Consider the following 16,664-nt stretch of genomic DNA (forward strand, 5'->3'; position numbering starts at 1 on the left):
GCCTTGGAGAGAAAATGCAGACCCAAATTCTTATTTTCTTCTGATACTGATATGCAAGATGGTCACATCAAGTTGCATGTATCTTATGGACACTTTGGTAATTGATCTCAGAAAGCTGGTAAAAGGTTTGTAAAATACACATTCTGCTCCAAACCCCTTTTTAGCTCTCTGCTTTTCTGGTCTTTATCATCATAAAAAAGATTTGTGCCTCTTCTCTCTTGTCCTCCTTGAATACATTCCTACCTTTGAGTGCTGTGTATCATTTTACACTCCTCAACATGATATTTGAAAGGAGAGTGTGTTACAGCTGGAGCATACCAGCTCCAAAGCCTAAAAGATATTGAATTGAAAGGTTGTGCAGTGGTAAAAATCTTAACTGTATGCACTCAATCTGCTCTTAAAATATCCACTACTTAGCCTAAGTAGTTACATTAAATTTATAAATCAAATGCCTTTTCTTAATTCTAACTTTTTATCTCCTTGCTAGTCTGCTTTTTACCTCTAGTTTCTACATCTGCTACTACAATAGCAGATGTTTACAGTCTCTGATTTTCAGTAAGTTAAAAGTATTTCTCCCTTTTAAATTCATTTAGTGTCAGTTTGACCATTAAAAAAAAAATGGTTTTAATGTTCCAAGGAAATTTGCATAATAAAATTTTAAAACTATAAATAAACCAAATAGAAATTCTACCATTCTGTCCTATTAGGGGCTGTTCCAGCTTCACTGAGATACATGTGTTGTTGTCATTGTCTGCATGTTTGTCTTGTGAATTAATAGAGCTGTTTTGTTACTGTGCTTTTTCAGCTGCATGCTTGAATCTGTGTGCTTCCCTTCTGTCTCTGTTATCAGCCTGTGTTTGCTTAGAAATAGAAGACAATGCAGTGCCAGTTGAAGATGACTACCATTTTTCAATGAAAACCATAAAATGAACAAAAGAACATCTTTTGTCCTGTAGAGTCGTGGAGAGGATAAAGTTACTTTAGTTTCTGTTATTTATGTAACAGGGGTAAAAGGTAAAAGATATGAGTTTTACTGCTTTTTTTTTCCCTTTAGCCTTTCTTCACAGCTTAAGCAGAACTATTAAAAAAGTTATTTTTCAATAGCTTTTTTTATTTTGATTTTTTCCCCCCACTGGTATAGCATTTATAAATATTTTAAGCCAATTTCACGCTTCATGCAGTCATACAGGTCAACAGACTGTTGATCTGAGTGAGTGCTTTGAGCAGAATTTGACCCTATAAATCCCCCTTGATAAATAGGTAAGTATTACTGTCTTCCTTTTATGACTGGAAAACCTGTAGCAGAAGGATTCATAAGTGACTTATCTGAAGCAACAAAGACAGGCATTGTCAAGATCAGTGTAATTTGACGAATTCCTGACTGCAAGGTTTGGGACTGTGTATAGATAATGAATCCATAAATATTCCACTGGGATCTACAGAGGGGAAAAAAGTATCTAAACTATGAAAAAGACACCAATACCTTTACAGGGATATCTCTACATCTTTTGATGTTTTAGTTAGTTGATTGTAGCACTTTCAAAGTTTCCATTACTCTGCATCTTGCCTGTAAAATGGTAAAGTAGAAATACAGAGTTAAACAGAGAGATTCGGATGAGGTAGCCCATATGCACAACAAGGTATTAAGTCCCAAAGTTCAGAACGTGAATTTTTGTGGATTCTAATGAAACTTGGTTCACCCACAAGTATTTTCACATTTGGTTTTACGCTTACGAAAATAGCACATGAAAACTCAGCAGATCTGCAGTGGAGGTGTTTGATTTGGGATTAAAAGTATTTTCTTACCTCTGCAGATCTGAATGCATTTACTTGAATTATATAGTGCTGCTTGTGGCTTATTCTATGGCTTACTCTCAGAACATGAAGACCCTTGAAATAAATGAGTTTTTTCCTTCCAGTTTGTTTATCAAGCCTGGATTACTGACCCTAAAACAGCTCTACGACAGAGGCGCAAAGAGAAGAAAAGTTTTGGGAAAGAGAAACGAAGGCGAAAAGGATCTGGGGATGGTAGGTAGCCTTTTGAATTTAAAAAATTCAATATTAAATATTGCCTGTTGCTTCTGGTAGTAAAAGGCAGCTGAGCTTTAGAGGATAAGTGCTCTCAGTTCTAGCGAGGAACTGGAAAAATGAATTGAACTTTGGCTGGTGGTCTTTCCCTTCACCGTCCCACAAGGTCAGCCATAGCCATGTCCTTCTCTTCTGCATAATACACATTGAGGGAGATAAAGGAGAAGATGGGATCTGTGTATGTTCATGGAGTTGCAAGACATATGCCCAGAACTAAATAGGAAGATTCAACACGTTGCAGAAAATTTCAGCTATATGAAAACATTTGTGGGAGTACTTGCAATACAAAGCCATAACCCTTTAAAGATGTAACTTTATAAAGCCAAAAACCTGGTAGTTAACAGCATTACTTCAGAATATAGGAGTGTAAATGCCAGCTGTTTGCCCAGAATCAGGCAGAGCAAGGACATTACACTTTAACTCCCTCACCTCATAAAAAGGTTTATCTCTTAACTTTTCTGTCCAGACTTTTCTAGAGTTGCTCAAAGTCACTCATTTTGATGGTAAATTCATGTGTATTCCCAGGGAAAGGTGTTGAAGGACAGTTTCATGAGGGAGTTCCCAAAGAGCTGTAGTTCAAGTGGAGCTGTAAGAAATATTCAATGAAATAGCTACACATTATTTCTTTTGGCCACATTTCTTGAAGAAATATTGTTCCCTAAAGAAGACTGAATTGATATATGGGAAAGAATATCTAGAAATATTTTTCACTCTCCATGATGTACTAATTGAGGAACCCAAATATCCATGAACCCCTAAATTCACAGAAAATTCAGTAGGTAGCAAAAGGGAAACATGCAAATGTTAATAGAGTTTTACTGGCACAGTAAAATCATTCATGCCTCTGAAAAAAATCAGTTTATAGGTGGTTTCTATATTTTCATATTTTTCTCCTTCCTTAAACAAGAAAGTAGAAATTCAAAAGCTTTTCTGGTCAGTATAGATGGAGAATAAGGGAGGCCAATACAGGCTGAATCAGTTAGACCTCTCCTTGTTTTGGCATCTTCACCCATAAAAAGAAGGAACTTTATAACTGGTCTGCTGCCACTTTAGCTGCAACTGAGTATTAGATAGAAGGAAGGTCATCTGCCCTTCATTTCTGCCTGCAATTCTACATCATTCTTTTGCTACAGGCCTAAATAAAAGCGCATGGTAATTTCAAACCAACTCTACTGCTTCATTTCAACCTGAAGGTCCCACTCAAGTCCTCTGGGTTTGGTGGGTCAGAGGCAGGCGAAGGTCAGAACACTGAACCAGGATGCTCTTTGCAGTAGGTAAAGAAGTGAATTCGAATATGAGTCAGCAGAAGGTGAGGCTGCTGAGTGTGGCTGAGAAATTATCTGGGTTTACACCAAGAGATGACCTCACTCAGCAGCCTATCTAGTAAGAAAATACCACTGCAAGTTACAAGAGAGGGATGGTTATCCATTAAAACCTTCGCTGACAGAGTTGGCTCCTCACTTGAGTCCTTTAGAAATGGAAATGTGCTGTCTGTTATGATGGTAGGTGAGGAACCAGTCACTACTGCTTAGTAACTGTAGCATTTTCTAGCTTGAGTGGCATTTTCACTGTCCCTTCTATAGGTGTAACTCTCGCTGTTTCCCTCATCATTTACAGGAGGTGGCACTGATGCGGACTGTGAAGACAGTGAAGAGGAGCCTGTCAAGAAGAAATCTGATGGACCAGGTATGAAGGCAGAAAAAGAGTTTCTCTGCTATTACAGTGCAATTGTGGCTGGTGGCATATCACAGAGAAAACATTGCAATGATCCCAGCCTCGCGTCAAAGCCATGAAATCCACTGTAACCAATGCAGTGGTAATTCCCTAACTACTGTCAGATTTTCAACTGTGAGATTTACAAGCCTTGGGCATAGGAACTTCTAGTTCTGGACTATTAGCTATTGCACTCATTCTCTACATACAGTAGTAAATACGTTTGCCATCTCAGACATGTATTTTGCTTTTAGAACAACTTAAGCTTAGTTTCCAGATGTGATTGCATATAGCCTGTGTTAAAATCTCAATTGATTTTGAGTGTCTGAAATGCTATTATTAGCACAAAGCCCTTGTGGGCTTTTTCAACATGTTTTAGCCAGGTTAATATAATGTTTTTATTTTTACTTACCCATTCAGCAAGATACAATAGTCACCTCTGAAAAATTGTATTTTCCTGATCTTACACATCCTTATTCATAATCAGACTTATGGCTGTTCTGCACAACAGAAGAAATGCCAGCAGTTTACAGGATCTTGCTCATATTGAAAGTTTTCTTACGAAGAAGTTTATTAGATCATAAATCTTAAGCTTGACTCCTTGTTTCTAACTGGAATGAAAGAAGAAAACAGACTCTCCTCTTAAGTAAGTCTTCATCATGGCTTACTTTGAGTGAGACTTTGTCATTAAAAGCTATTTTTCTTCTCTATTTAAGATTGTTTCACAAAGTTTCAGTTAGCATTGTATCCCTAAGTGAGTCACATGGTAGAAGATGTCACAAGGATGTGAGAGATGTCATTTTTATCTCACAAGGGCAACAGTCTCAAATAAACGAGTTGCATTGCCATGGGGGTAGGGCTTGGTGGGCTTTTTTATTTGTTACTGGCAGTGCAGTTATCCATGTTAAAACACTGAAGTCAATCACTCAAATGCATCTCCAGGGATATACTGTTGGTGCTACATGGGAGTTAGGGAAAAAGGAAGAGTTTTATAAATAATTTATATTAGAAATAATCAATTTAAGGTACTTTATATTTTTGTTCAAATACTTTGACCATTCTGAGGCAAATTTTGTTAAAGACAATGGTTAGAAAAATTAGAGAGTAATTGGCAATGAATCATTAGTATAATTACAAACCTTAGATCAATTCCTATCTCACACTCCCAGGCAGAGAGAAACCTTCTCTGCATCTGACCCTTCTCTGCCAAAAGCAAATATTTGTTTCCTATTTTGAGGATGTTTAGATGCAATTGATCTCCAAAAGATTATTTTTAAAAAGTTTTGGAGAACGGCAAAGGTGCCAGAACAGCTACAGTGTCATTAAAAATGTATGCTAAATCACCTTCATCCTGGAGAGAAAAATGACCTTCCAGATTAGACTGGAAATGCTTGGCACCATGGTGAGACTATGGCATGCCAGTGAGGGTCAACTGTAAGGAAAATTTTAACCTATGAGCTGTAGTTCTCCTGAAGTCAGTAGCAGAAACTGTGTATTAGAGAACACTATGGGTTAAAAATGAATATTTACATATTGTATATTTTTATGTATGAGTACTGTTTTCTTTTCACCTATTCATTCCTGTTATCAGGAATTCAAAGGAAATTAATGGTCCGTGAAGTAGAAACAGCTTTACATTTAATTTCTAATGGTGAGATTTCCTTAACTTCAAGACCTGCATGTTGAATGAATAAATTTTAATTAGATAACTCATAAAATATCTCCAATTTTAAATGACATAGAAAAGGCCTGGGGGAAAAAAAAAAAAAAAAAAAAAAAAGAAAAATATCATTAAATTAATGATATGACCAAGAAAAGGGGCTAAATGCTCATATGTTTGCAGGCAGCAGACCAGTTCGGTGGCATTGCTCAGATAAATGGAATAAACTACCATTTCAGCATCCGCTTTTCAGGAATGTACCACTAATGATTTTTTTCTTCGTTTTCTCTACACGCATACATGCATACAGCCCACCCACCGACATGTGCATGTTCCTCTTCGGGAGATCTTTTGCTTTATTACCGCTTCACCTTTGCAGTCTTTGTAAGGAGTGAATGTGCGCTCCACAGAGTGCCGCGTGCCATCTTGTGGTACAGCAAAGAACTGAGGTTGTTGGAAGGGTCATGCTTTAGCACACAGATTTGCTCCTTACTATCTACTTTAAATATTTTGTCCCTGCACGGCAGATTACTGACACTTTTCTTAGGCTGGTTAATCTAAAATTCATCTTTATACTGGTGCTCTGGGCTTTAGAACCTAGCAGGGACAACTAGCTCTGGAAATGGCTAGTTGGAAAGAATTTTTTTAGTATTTCGTAGATTTGTGGAGTCATAGAATGCCTTGGGTTGGAAGAGACCCTAAAGATTATCTAGTTTCAACCCCTCTTGCCGTGGGCAGGGACACCTCCCACTAGACCAGGTTGCTCAGAGCCCCATCCAACACAGCTTTGAACACTTGCAACACTATATGAGAACTGTAGTGTGGTGTGTATGGTTGTGGGTGGAAGAAAGATAAGTTGGAAGTGCTGCTTTTTGGATGAGAAATGCAGTTACTAATGCTGACTGAACTACCAAAATGAGAAATTAACTTGAGACAGATGTGTCGAGCAAAATAAAGCTACTATTGTTGGTATAAACCCATAAGCCTTATTCATGGGAAAGTGTACTGTTTTGACAAAATGGTGCAAAAATAAAGTTTTATAAATTACTATTTTTCCTAGTTGTTCTAGTTGTCCTGAGATCACTGATGGCACAGTGCAACCTATTTAGAAAAACAGAGGCTTTGAAAACAGAAAACACAAAGATGTATGTTTAGGAGGCTGGAAAACTGGAAGAGATTAAAAGACTATTTAGACAGGTTAGACTTTAAAACCCAGCTAAGCAAGGTTCAAGCACAAAAGGCCAGGTTTGTACAGAAAGAAACACACACAAGTAAATAGATAGTTAAGAGGTCTGACTTAATAGGCTGGCTGAGCAGTTTTTCAGATCACAGGACCTGGAGATGTTGAATACTCTCAGGAGATGCCCAAATCCTTGTGTTTCATTTTACAGACCTGTGCATACAGTGTCTCTAAATTCAGAGACTGTTAGTATGACTAACGATTGGAGGACCAAGGACTTATAGGGTGGAAAAGGGATTCCAGATGATAAGCCTAGGCATACAGTCAGGAAAATGGTCCAGACAGCCAAAAGGCCTCTAGTCATCTTTAGAGATTCCTTAGTATGACAGGGTCTCGCAGACTGGATTATTATTGTTAGACAATGAAGGAAAAAGTTAATCTAACTTCAGGCAAAAGTACAATAAAATAAATTTGTGTTCATTAACTCTCTGTTTCCTTTTCTCTCCCTCAGATAACATCATCAAGAGGATATTTAATATCTTGAAGTTCACTTGGGTCCTTTTCCTGGCAACACTAGACAGTTTTACAGCTTGGCTTAATTCCATCTCAAGAGAACACATCGATATCTCCACTGTGCTAAGAATTGAGCGCTGTATGCTGACCAGGGAGATTAAGAAGGTAACGCCTTTGGTCTTTTTGGTCTGCTAATGCCGTTTCCAGCTTGGTGAAAGGTGAAAGATTGTCTTTTCTACTACACTGTAGTAAGGAGTAAAGTTGTAAAAATCTCACTTATACATGCGTTTTAAAAATACGCCCGGACTCTTTTATTGCTTGCTGTTTTATAAATATGTAAATAATAAATTATTTGATTTATTATCTGGACACAAAACAAATTATTGGAAAAGTAGTTCTTTGAGAGGTTAATATAAGATTTTGTCTGAAAGACTTCTGTGTCATAGTGTTGTTTTGAGGGGACAAAATAGATTCAAGAAGGGAGGAAAAGGCAGAGCTCAAAAACAACCTCAGTCTACGTCTTTTTGTAGACCAATTTGCATTAGAAATGACTGACAACATATAGGCATAAATTTCTTCAATCACAGTGAAGCTATGTGCTCCTTCACAAGCTAGCTGTGTGTTAGCAAAGCCCATTATTATCAAAGATTAATGCTGCTAGTGTAACTAGAAATGTATTTGGATCTTCCAGGCATAAGTAGATACCTTCAAGTTGGATAAAGATCTCATTTTAAGCACAGGTATTTTTATAGATGTCACTAGCTACCCAACTATTTCTAGGAAATCTGGCATTTTTAGGTCCTTCTAGTTTTTGTTAAAAGCTGCAGACTGTCTCAGGAATTAATTAGTCCAAAAGGTCAACAACACATTAGTACTCTTGACCTCAATAAAGCCTTTTATTGCCCAGCCATTGTCAATGTGTGATGGCACAATATGATTACTTCTCACTGCCCCTGATTCTTGAAATTTATGCAGAAACCAGGCTAACTGCCTTTCTATGGCCATTACTAATTTGAGACCATATTTTAATTGTTCTTTGAGTTTTTCCTATCTTTTGTTCCCAGTAGATTTAGTATTTGTATATGTATTTCAATTGCATGTTACCAGGATGCTACTTTGATTAAAATAGAGCCCATGTGTCCTTGCACAGGCTGGTATATCCTACTTCAATCCTAAATCTTCTGGTACTAGGGGCCCTTCTGTAGCATCACTAAGTCTCTGTAGCAGCCCCATGACTGTCATTGCTGCCCAAGAAACGAGGCTCTCGCTGCAGCCCTCATGATGACATATTTCTTTGTTCAATGTAGAGTTAATCTGATGTATGAATTCCTTTGGTATCTCTTCCAGCTACAGAAGAACCTGAAATTGAGTTCTCCATCAGTTGTGAGGACCTTTTCCTTTCACAACTCTTATCCTTTATCCCAGACCTGCAGTGGAGCTAGAATGTAACCTGTGCCATAGTTTCAGAGTCCTGCTGTCATAATGGCACAAACATTTACCATTGCAGAAGCAACACAGCTTGTATACAAACAAACCTAATTAAAAACCTGGGTGTCAGATTTTGTTCTTAAGATTTTTTTTTCCACAAAACATCAGATTTTGAATATTGTAGTTTTGAGTCACTGTAAAGGACCAGAGTTGAAATACTAGAAATTAATAATATTAGTAAAGGAAATACAGGCCATATATTAGACTACTTTTATTATTTTAGCTCGAAAAAGTCCTTGCATAAGGCTTTGTTGTAAGTCAGAAAAATGGCTGTTCAAGAATAGCAATCTCCCCTCTCAGTGTATCATCTGAAGTCAATGCAACTGCTAGTGGAATGAATTAGATGTGTTTCTACCTAAGAACAGTCTATAAAATTTTCAGTTTTATTCTTATGACACACCTTTAGAATTCTGATTGCAATATCACAGCCAGAAAGACTTGATTCTGTTCCCAGATCTGGGCTGACAGTTAATAAAACCATCTTTTCATGAATTTGCATGATTATGAAGTCACAGAGAAAGAGTAGTCTTTGGCGTATTTTTCATGGTTTCCCAGCTGTGTCCATAATTCCTGAACAAATTCTGATCTTGGGACACTAATGAAAATCTCGATCAATTTGTACATGACCTGTTTCATTTTTTTTCCATTTAAAAATACTGCTACTAGCCACTAATAAGATGTATGTTTGTTCTTAGAGTCAGTGAAGCTACCTGAAAGAGATACCTCAAATGTTGCTGGAGTACAGACTGAGGCATGATCTCAGTCCACACCTCATTCTCATGCTGAATAATCTGCAGTCCATGCAGCAGAGTTGTGGTGGCTGTATATAGTGAAATCATGTGGGTTGCTCCAGTTTTGCTTGAAAACCAAACACTTAGCACCATGGTAGTTTAAGTCAGAATCTGACTTGCACTCTGAAAAGGACCTACAAATGGGAGTTATTAATTACTAGGCAGCCGTTTGCACAGTCCTAATCTATTCCTTGCCAAATGACAGAAGAAACTGATTCCTTGAAAAATACATTTCCCTCCTGCACTGTACATCTACCTCTACTCTCCTCCACAGGGAAATGTTCCAACGCGGGAGAGCATCCATTTGTATTACCAGAACCACATGATGAAACTTTCTGAGGAGTCGGGACTGGACTCAATTGATAAAAATCCCAGTCAAGCTTCTGGTTTGCAAGCATCTGAAAGGATGGATAGCTTAGATTCAGCAGCTTCTCGTGACAGCATCTCCAGGTATTGAGTTAATTTTATTTTGTGGAAGATAGAGGGTTCATGCGGTAGACCTAATATTAGATGTGTAGGTACTAATGAACTTTCTGATCAATGTTGAATTCTTGGTTTGATTTTTTCCATATTAATAGTGAAAACTGCTATGTATTACTATTCCTTTATAGTGGTGGACTCAGTTGTTAGCTTGACTCCTTTTCCACTGCATGGCTACCCCCCTGCTTTCTGTTTCCCCTACCATAAGGAGTCACTGGCAGGGGTTCTGTTCTCGTGAAAAGTAATGGAAAATAAGAGCTCACTGAGGTTGTTTCTTGGATAGTGGTTTAGGAATTCAGGCAAGTAGTTTGGGGAACGATCATTCATTGTGAATATTTTGTTTTTCTAAAATAAATTGTTGTCTGTTGCCCTCAAATCAAAAAGGCTTTGCATTGAAAGAGATTCTGCCTTTGAGAGGACAAAATTCCCCTCTCATACCCACAGGGCAAAAAAAGTTTTAAGAGCCTGATTTCCTAACTGTTGTGATTACAGTTCAGCAGAGCTACACGTTTGTTAATCAAATACCCATACTATTTCAGGAAAACCACCATCCTCATTCCTTTTTGAAAACAGATGCCATCAAGTCCCTTGCCAAAATTACTGCATGCTCCTGCTGCTTCATGCACACAGAGGCACATACATGCACTTCCTTCTCTTACAGAGGCGGTCTGTTCCCACCATGCCCCTGGTGTTCTTGACTTTTAAGATACTGCAAAAATTGTCCAACATGAGGGGGAGAAAGGAGGGCTTTGGGAATCCAGCTGTTTCATAATCCATTGCCTTCCGCTGTTTCCTGTTTTTCTCTGAAGTTGGTGCTATCATATTGTGTTTGATACTCCCAACAAACCCAGAACCTTCTGTGTACAGTAAATTATGCTTAAACTAATGACATATGGTTAGATGTCAGCAGACTGAAAATAATGAGAGCTTGTCTTCCTTTGATATTATTGAAAAGCAAGTTTAAGAGAGTGCCTGTGAGTACTATGCTTCAACAAAATATCCACAAATTGCTCCCCAGGGTGAGAACAGGACTTTGAGAGGTTCACTCCAGAAGAAACATCAAATCAGAGCAAATCTTTCTCGGTGGCTAGTTACCCAACTAAGCAAACTTTGTGTTTTGTGTCAAAGTTTTACAGAAGTCAAATGATGTGAGAAAAAGTAAAAAATCAAATTCTATTAACCAGTTTTCTTGGAACCACTTGGATATTTGAAGGGCAGATTATAACTCCACGAAGTTCAGTCTCACCTAAAGAATGAATAGTAATATCAGTCCTGCTTTCATTATATAGTTTTTGGTCACACTGTTTACTGTAGATAGAAAAAGTTATCATTATTATACAAACATTATTATACAGTGTTTATCAGGAACTTTAAACAAAGAAAGCCAATTCCAAAATTAATTATAAAAAAGAAAGGCAAATCTTGTCATATTCATATAAAGATTCTACGTCTTCAATGACATTGTATCCAGTGTTGAGCTCTACTTATACCTTTTTTTTTCAGAATAACCACCCATTTTTCACCCCACTTTGAGCACACTTTTACACATTTAAGATCTCTTTTCAAACTCAGAGAATTCAGTGATTCTGTGGTTCTGCTTTGCAACAGAAAAAGTTAAATTTTTAACATGTGTTTCTGTCATCTCCATTTCCTTAGAAGAAGTCACAGGATTTATCAGCAAAGGAATAGCAAAGGCAGCATTAGAACTGATTTCTCTAATCTCAAATTCTCTTTCTGGTAATGAACAATTAAATATTCTTGCACTGAGTATTTACAAATTATGAACGTCTGCTATAATAGTAGAGGAAGCAATAATGAGTCTGTTGATTCCATGATAATGCCATCTGTTCATTGTGGCACCCTTGCATATCTCTTTCAGGGATTACAGAAGTGCTTATGATCTTTTTTAGAAATGTGAAATGTTTCAAACTTCATATGAGTTTATTGAGTAATATTTTTAATTATGCAAACAAGAAAAGATAGCATGTTATATTTCAAAGTAACAATTTCCAGTAAATGTAGAAGTGACTAATTAAATCTAAAGAATTCCTGTGATCAGGGATCTTAGGTTGTATTTGAAAACTTTTAGGAAGGGGAAGAGGGTTTCTGTTCCAGTTATCCTTTGGTTGTACTACGCAAAATTCTGTGATGAACATTAGGTCCATGAGTAAGGTGAACATATCCAGAAGTTCACAGGAATGCTAAAGCACTGAAGTTATTCTATTATAATAAAACATAATCCTTACTACTCAGGACAGGAATTACTGTAGGTATCTGCTCAGTGCCCCAAACACTGCATATCTAGAGAGAGCCCTCCTGATCAGTTGCAGGAACTGTAAATTTCTTGTGAAGTTCAAGAGCTGACCGTTGTAAGTCTACCAGGGATATTGTTCTTAACCTAAAATAAAGTTCTAAAAGGACTTTTGTATAGTATCCTTTGTGGGGTTTTCTCTTTTAGTAGAGCTGTCATTTATTCTCATTTTTCCACACAGTAGCTAGAGGTAAAATGAGGTATTCACAAAGTGAATTTGATTGGTTTCTCTTTATGTATCCTAAAGGCAAAGTTCATATGGGCCAGAAGAAGAGACTGAAGTTGACCCTTACCAGGCTATTTGAGGAATACCACCTGAAGGGATTGGGATGTACCATGGTAGAGCATTTGCTGCAGTTTTTTTCCATTTGACTGATGAACTGCTTATTAGGTTAAACAGCTTACGAATTTCTGTAAGGTGATTGGGAACTTACTAAAACTAGTTGGCTGTCCATGTGGGACTTTGCCTATTGTTATATAGCAGCAGCTGTACACAGGTCCTAAGTTAGATTTTGCAATATCCAAGGTTTTGTATTCAGTTCAGTTTGTTTTCGTTTTTTTCCATCACAAATAACATTTTCAGTTCTCAACTCTACCTTTGTGCAGACTTTTATAGGAGCTGCAGGTTAGAGCCTCTGACCCTCCTGTAAGAATAAGTACACAAGTGTAGTCAGGGTGTGTGTAAAAACCACTTTCTATGTGTGCTTCCCTCTCCAGATGGGACAATAAAGCTTGAGACAGGGAGTACTGGAGAAACAACTTTTGCCTAGTGAGGCAGCAGAAATGATGAAGGGAGAATCTCCACCTGGGCTGCATCAAAGTCCAGTTTAGGACTGTGAATGTTAGGAATTGTTTGGGATTTTTACTTGCAGGTGTGGGGAATGTAGTAGTTCAAACAGATAATGCCGTTCAGTAACTAGCCCATGGACAGAAAAAGAAAAAAAACAAACCACAGAAAAATTTGTAAGTCAACCCTTAAGCTAATAAATTCTTCAGGAAGGGTAAATTTGCTCAGCAAAAAGGAAGTCGTAAACTTAGAAATTTCCCACTCACTGAGGATAAAAACATCTCTGCACTATATATATCCCCATTTGAACTGGGTGCCTGATCAACTTTATATGAAATGCTTGAACTCAGGGCTTTTAATGAACATTCAATTTAAAATACCTAGTCCTTGAGTGATTTCAAGAAGCTAATGCTTTTCAAGGTCTCCAACAACACAAAACTGAAAAGTCATTCAGGGAGATAGACTTGAATCAAAATTATATGACAGTCAATGGCTTGAGTCAACACCAGCTTTGACCAGTGTAAATCTCTCCACTTTATTGGTGTTCTCAGTTCCAACATGTTCAGAAGCATGTCCCTAAAGTGAATAAGGAATATACAGACTGTGCTGCAGGTGTTGTCTCATACACATATCCTGACACTGGAGGATACAAAGTTCCCTTTGAACTATGTCTGCATTTAAAATACTTCAACACCTTAGTAATAGGTGTTTCCTTTGAAAAGAATAAACTCAGCCCTTGAGATCTAAAACAACATATGGATAGCATTGTAGCACATAGATAGAAAGGTAATATGCAAAACTATGTTGTCTACTTGCTGCCATCTCCCCATATTTTAGCAGCAAAACCTCACTAATAGAGCAACAGACTGGTTTTGCGTCGTAGGTGTGTGTGCAGAGAGAAACCTCTTCCCTCAAGACCCTCCTGAGTTAGTAACACAGCTTCAGCTGATTCCCATGCTGCTGAAACAGGCCCCTAGGGCAGATCTCCTGTTCCCATAGGAAGCAGCATTTTCTGCTTCATCAAAACCACGCACCATGCAGACACCCCTCCAGGTTTTATCTGGAGACAGACACAGGTGCACACAGAAATAATGAAGTGGCCCGTAAAGGGTCTTGTCCAAGTGAACTGGCAGGACAGAGGTGCCCCTGCCATTAAGACTGTTCTTAAGGAAAATATTGCACAGTACTTTTGGTATCTTGGTGGTTCTTCTCTCCTGTTCGAAGACCAAGGTATGCTTTTAGCCTCAACCCATTCTGTCAAAAAATCTCATCAGTGAGAGAAGGCCTAAGAATAGCTGCTTCTTTGTTCCACATATTTTGCTGTTTCCTCCCCATTTTCCTTAAGGCAATAATTGCAAACTGTCACTTCAGGCCAGGAGATGTTTTTACTTCACTTCAAGCTAGCAAAACCAAAGTAACACGGAAAACATCATTGCACTTCCTTTCTGACCTCTTTCCCAATTCTCTGTGTCCCTGGACAAACATAATCCTTGCCAAAGAAGCAAATTCCATGCTGCTGCTGCTGCTGCTCAAGTGTAACACAGATGGACTCAAAGGAAGAAAAGTAGAGTGTAAATCCTGCATTTTGTGATTCCTTCTTCTCTCATTCTATTTGAGAGAGTCAGGCAGGTCACTACAGGTATTAAAACACCAGGTCACTCAACTCATTTCATAGACATCTGTGTTTTTCAGAGATTTTTACAGGAGAAATAATCCTCTTACCTACCATATGTCATTAAGGTATTTGCTTCTTTCCTGTTGCTATGTTAGATGCTTGTATTTAATTATGTATTTTCTTGCTCATAACTCATCTAGTTCTTCTTTTCTCCAGTAACACATAAATGCTCAATGTATGGTGTATGTCTCTGGTGTCCTGTTGTATTTGATAAGTGAAAGGAGATAAGGGTTTACTTATAAGTGTTATTTATATCCGTTCTTTATCTCAAGATGCGCATGTTACCAATTTTTAAATACTTTAGGCTGTGATTGAAATAAATTAAATCTTCTGGAAAGAATCACCAGGGCTTCCTAGTAAATACCAAAATAAAAGCCATCCCATGCAGAACTGGTTGTATTTGGCATGCATATACTGGCTAAGTAACATATCCGATTTGGCTCTTTGGTTCGGAAAGAGGATTAGCCAATGTCTGACAGCTATTTTGCTATTTGTGGAATATGAGCTTATTCAGTTTTAGGGGCTCTTTTAGGAAATTGGCTTGTACCTGTGCAAAAAGGTTCAGCACAGTATATCATGAATAAAATAGAATATGTACAGAGGAGGTCATTTCCCTAAACATTCTTGTGGAATTTGGAAATTTCAGGAGCAAACACATATGTAAGTCTGTGCCCTGGAAAGCATGTAGAGCACTGTGTTGCTTTCATATCTTTTGAATATGAATAGATGCTGGTTACCCTTCTGTAGCTCCTATATGAATTTGACAATGAGCAAACTGAGCATAGAAATGTGTTTTTGTGGTGACTCTAAACAAATCCTTATCTTCTCTCTGAACCTTTTCTCTCTCTGTCAGTGTTTTGCTGCATGGCGAGCATATTTGTTTACTGAACCATGTGTAATACCATTTGTATTTAACACTGTCTTTATAACTGTTTGCGCTGCTAGCTGCTACACTGAAGCAACCATGCTGTTCTCAAGGCAGTCAACCCTTGATGATTTAGATGGACCAGACACTGTTCCTAAAACAAGTGAGCGCGCTCGACCTAGGCTTCGTAAAATGCAGAGCATGGATATGTCCTCCTCATCAGCTGACAGTGGCAGTATAGTGTCAAGGTGCTTAACTCATGCATGCTTTGTTCACTCGTTTACCCATACCATTATACTTACTGCAGTGTACATGAATTTGCTTTTGCAGATCCGTGGTGTACAGAGTGGTTTGCATGGTTAATGGAAGCTTTACTGCCTTCTGTGTTGTGGCATGGGTCTGAGATTCAAAGTCAGGATCATAATCTAGGATTCATTTGTTACTTCACTTCTTATTCTGTTTTTTTTTTGTTTTGTTCAATTTTTCATCCTTAATTCATGTGCTTTTAAAAGTTGTTCCATTGCATTGTCTTAAAAGAGGCTGAAGTCTGTATTTAATCAGCTAAAGAAGTGTCCGATTTTCAGAGTCACTGAGCTGATGCTTATTCTTAAATTGGAAGCTGGAAGTTAAGTTTCTCAGCTAACCAGTTATTCTAAATATGGAAATAAATGTCTAATTTTAGAAACTAAGATAGACAATGTTGGCCTTGGTTTTTCAATTTTTAGTTTTCCCCATATAGGAAAGATTGCTAAATATGTTTTGATTATTTTACCATAGAGTAAGGTGTTGGAATTAAGGTAGGAAAAATAGCTGTGAAAAGATAGTGAATACTATTAATATCCAGTGCAAGAGCGAACTGTTCAGAGCTGTTCACTCACTTTTTAGCAGGTAAAAACCAGAGATTTAGATGGCACTGGGAGGCAGTGGTTCAACTAGTATTGTGAATATGAAATTTTATGGCATATTGCATCATTGCCTTTCAATGTTGAAAGTGATTTACAAATTTTTGGTGTCATTCAGTTTTGAAATTATGGGTATTTATGATTTTGTGCATTTTAACCAGGATGAGTGCTATCATGAATCATCAAAACACACATCATCATAGGTGTTACA

At 37.7% G+C, this 16,664-nt stretch overlaps 1 protein-coding gene across 1 annotated transcript in view; it reads left to right on the plus strand.

Annotated features, from left to right (window-relative positions):
* PIEZO2 (piezo type mechanosensitive ion channel component 2) overlaps positions 1 to 16,664 on the plus strand; it is a 134,133-nt gene that overhangs the window by 92,331 nt on the left and 25,138 nt on the right. Inside the window, exons 33-37 of the mRNA XM_027890435.1 lie at positions 1,920 to 2,028; positions 3,706 to 3,774; positions 7,153 to 7,319; positions 9,708 to 9,883; positions 15,632 to 15,799. Coding sequence (XP_027746236.1) covers positions 1,920 to 2,028; positions 3,706 to 3,774; positions 7,153 to 7,319; positions 9,708 to 9,883; positions 15,632 to 15,799 — 689 coding nt within the window. The remainder of the gene's footprint in view (positions 1 to 1,919; positions 2,029 to 3,705; positions 3,775 to 7,152; positions 7,320 to 9,707; positions 9,884 to 15,631; positions 15,800 to 16,664) is intronic.

Source organism: Empidonax traillii, unplaced genomic scaffold (genome assembly GCF_003031625.1).
Source record: "Empidonax traillii isolate 1590-97213 ecotype Southwest subspecies unplaced genomic scaffold, ASM303162v1 scaffold288:size648122, whole genome shotgun sequence".
NCBI classification, from domain to species: Eukaryota; Metazoa; Chordata; class Aves; order Passeriformes; family Tyrannidae; genus Empidonax; species Empidonax traillii.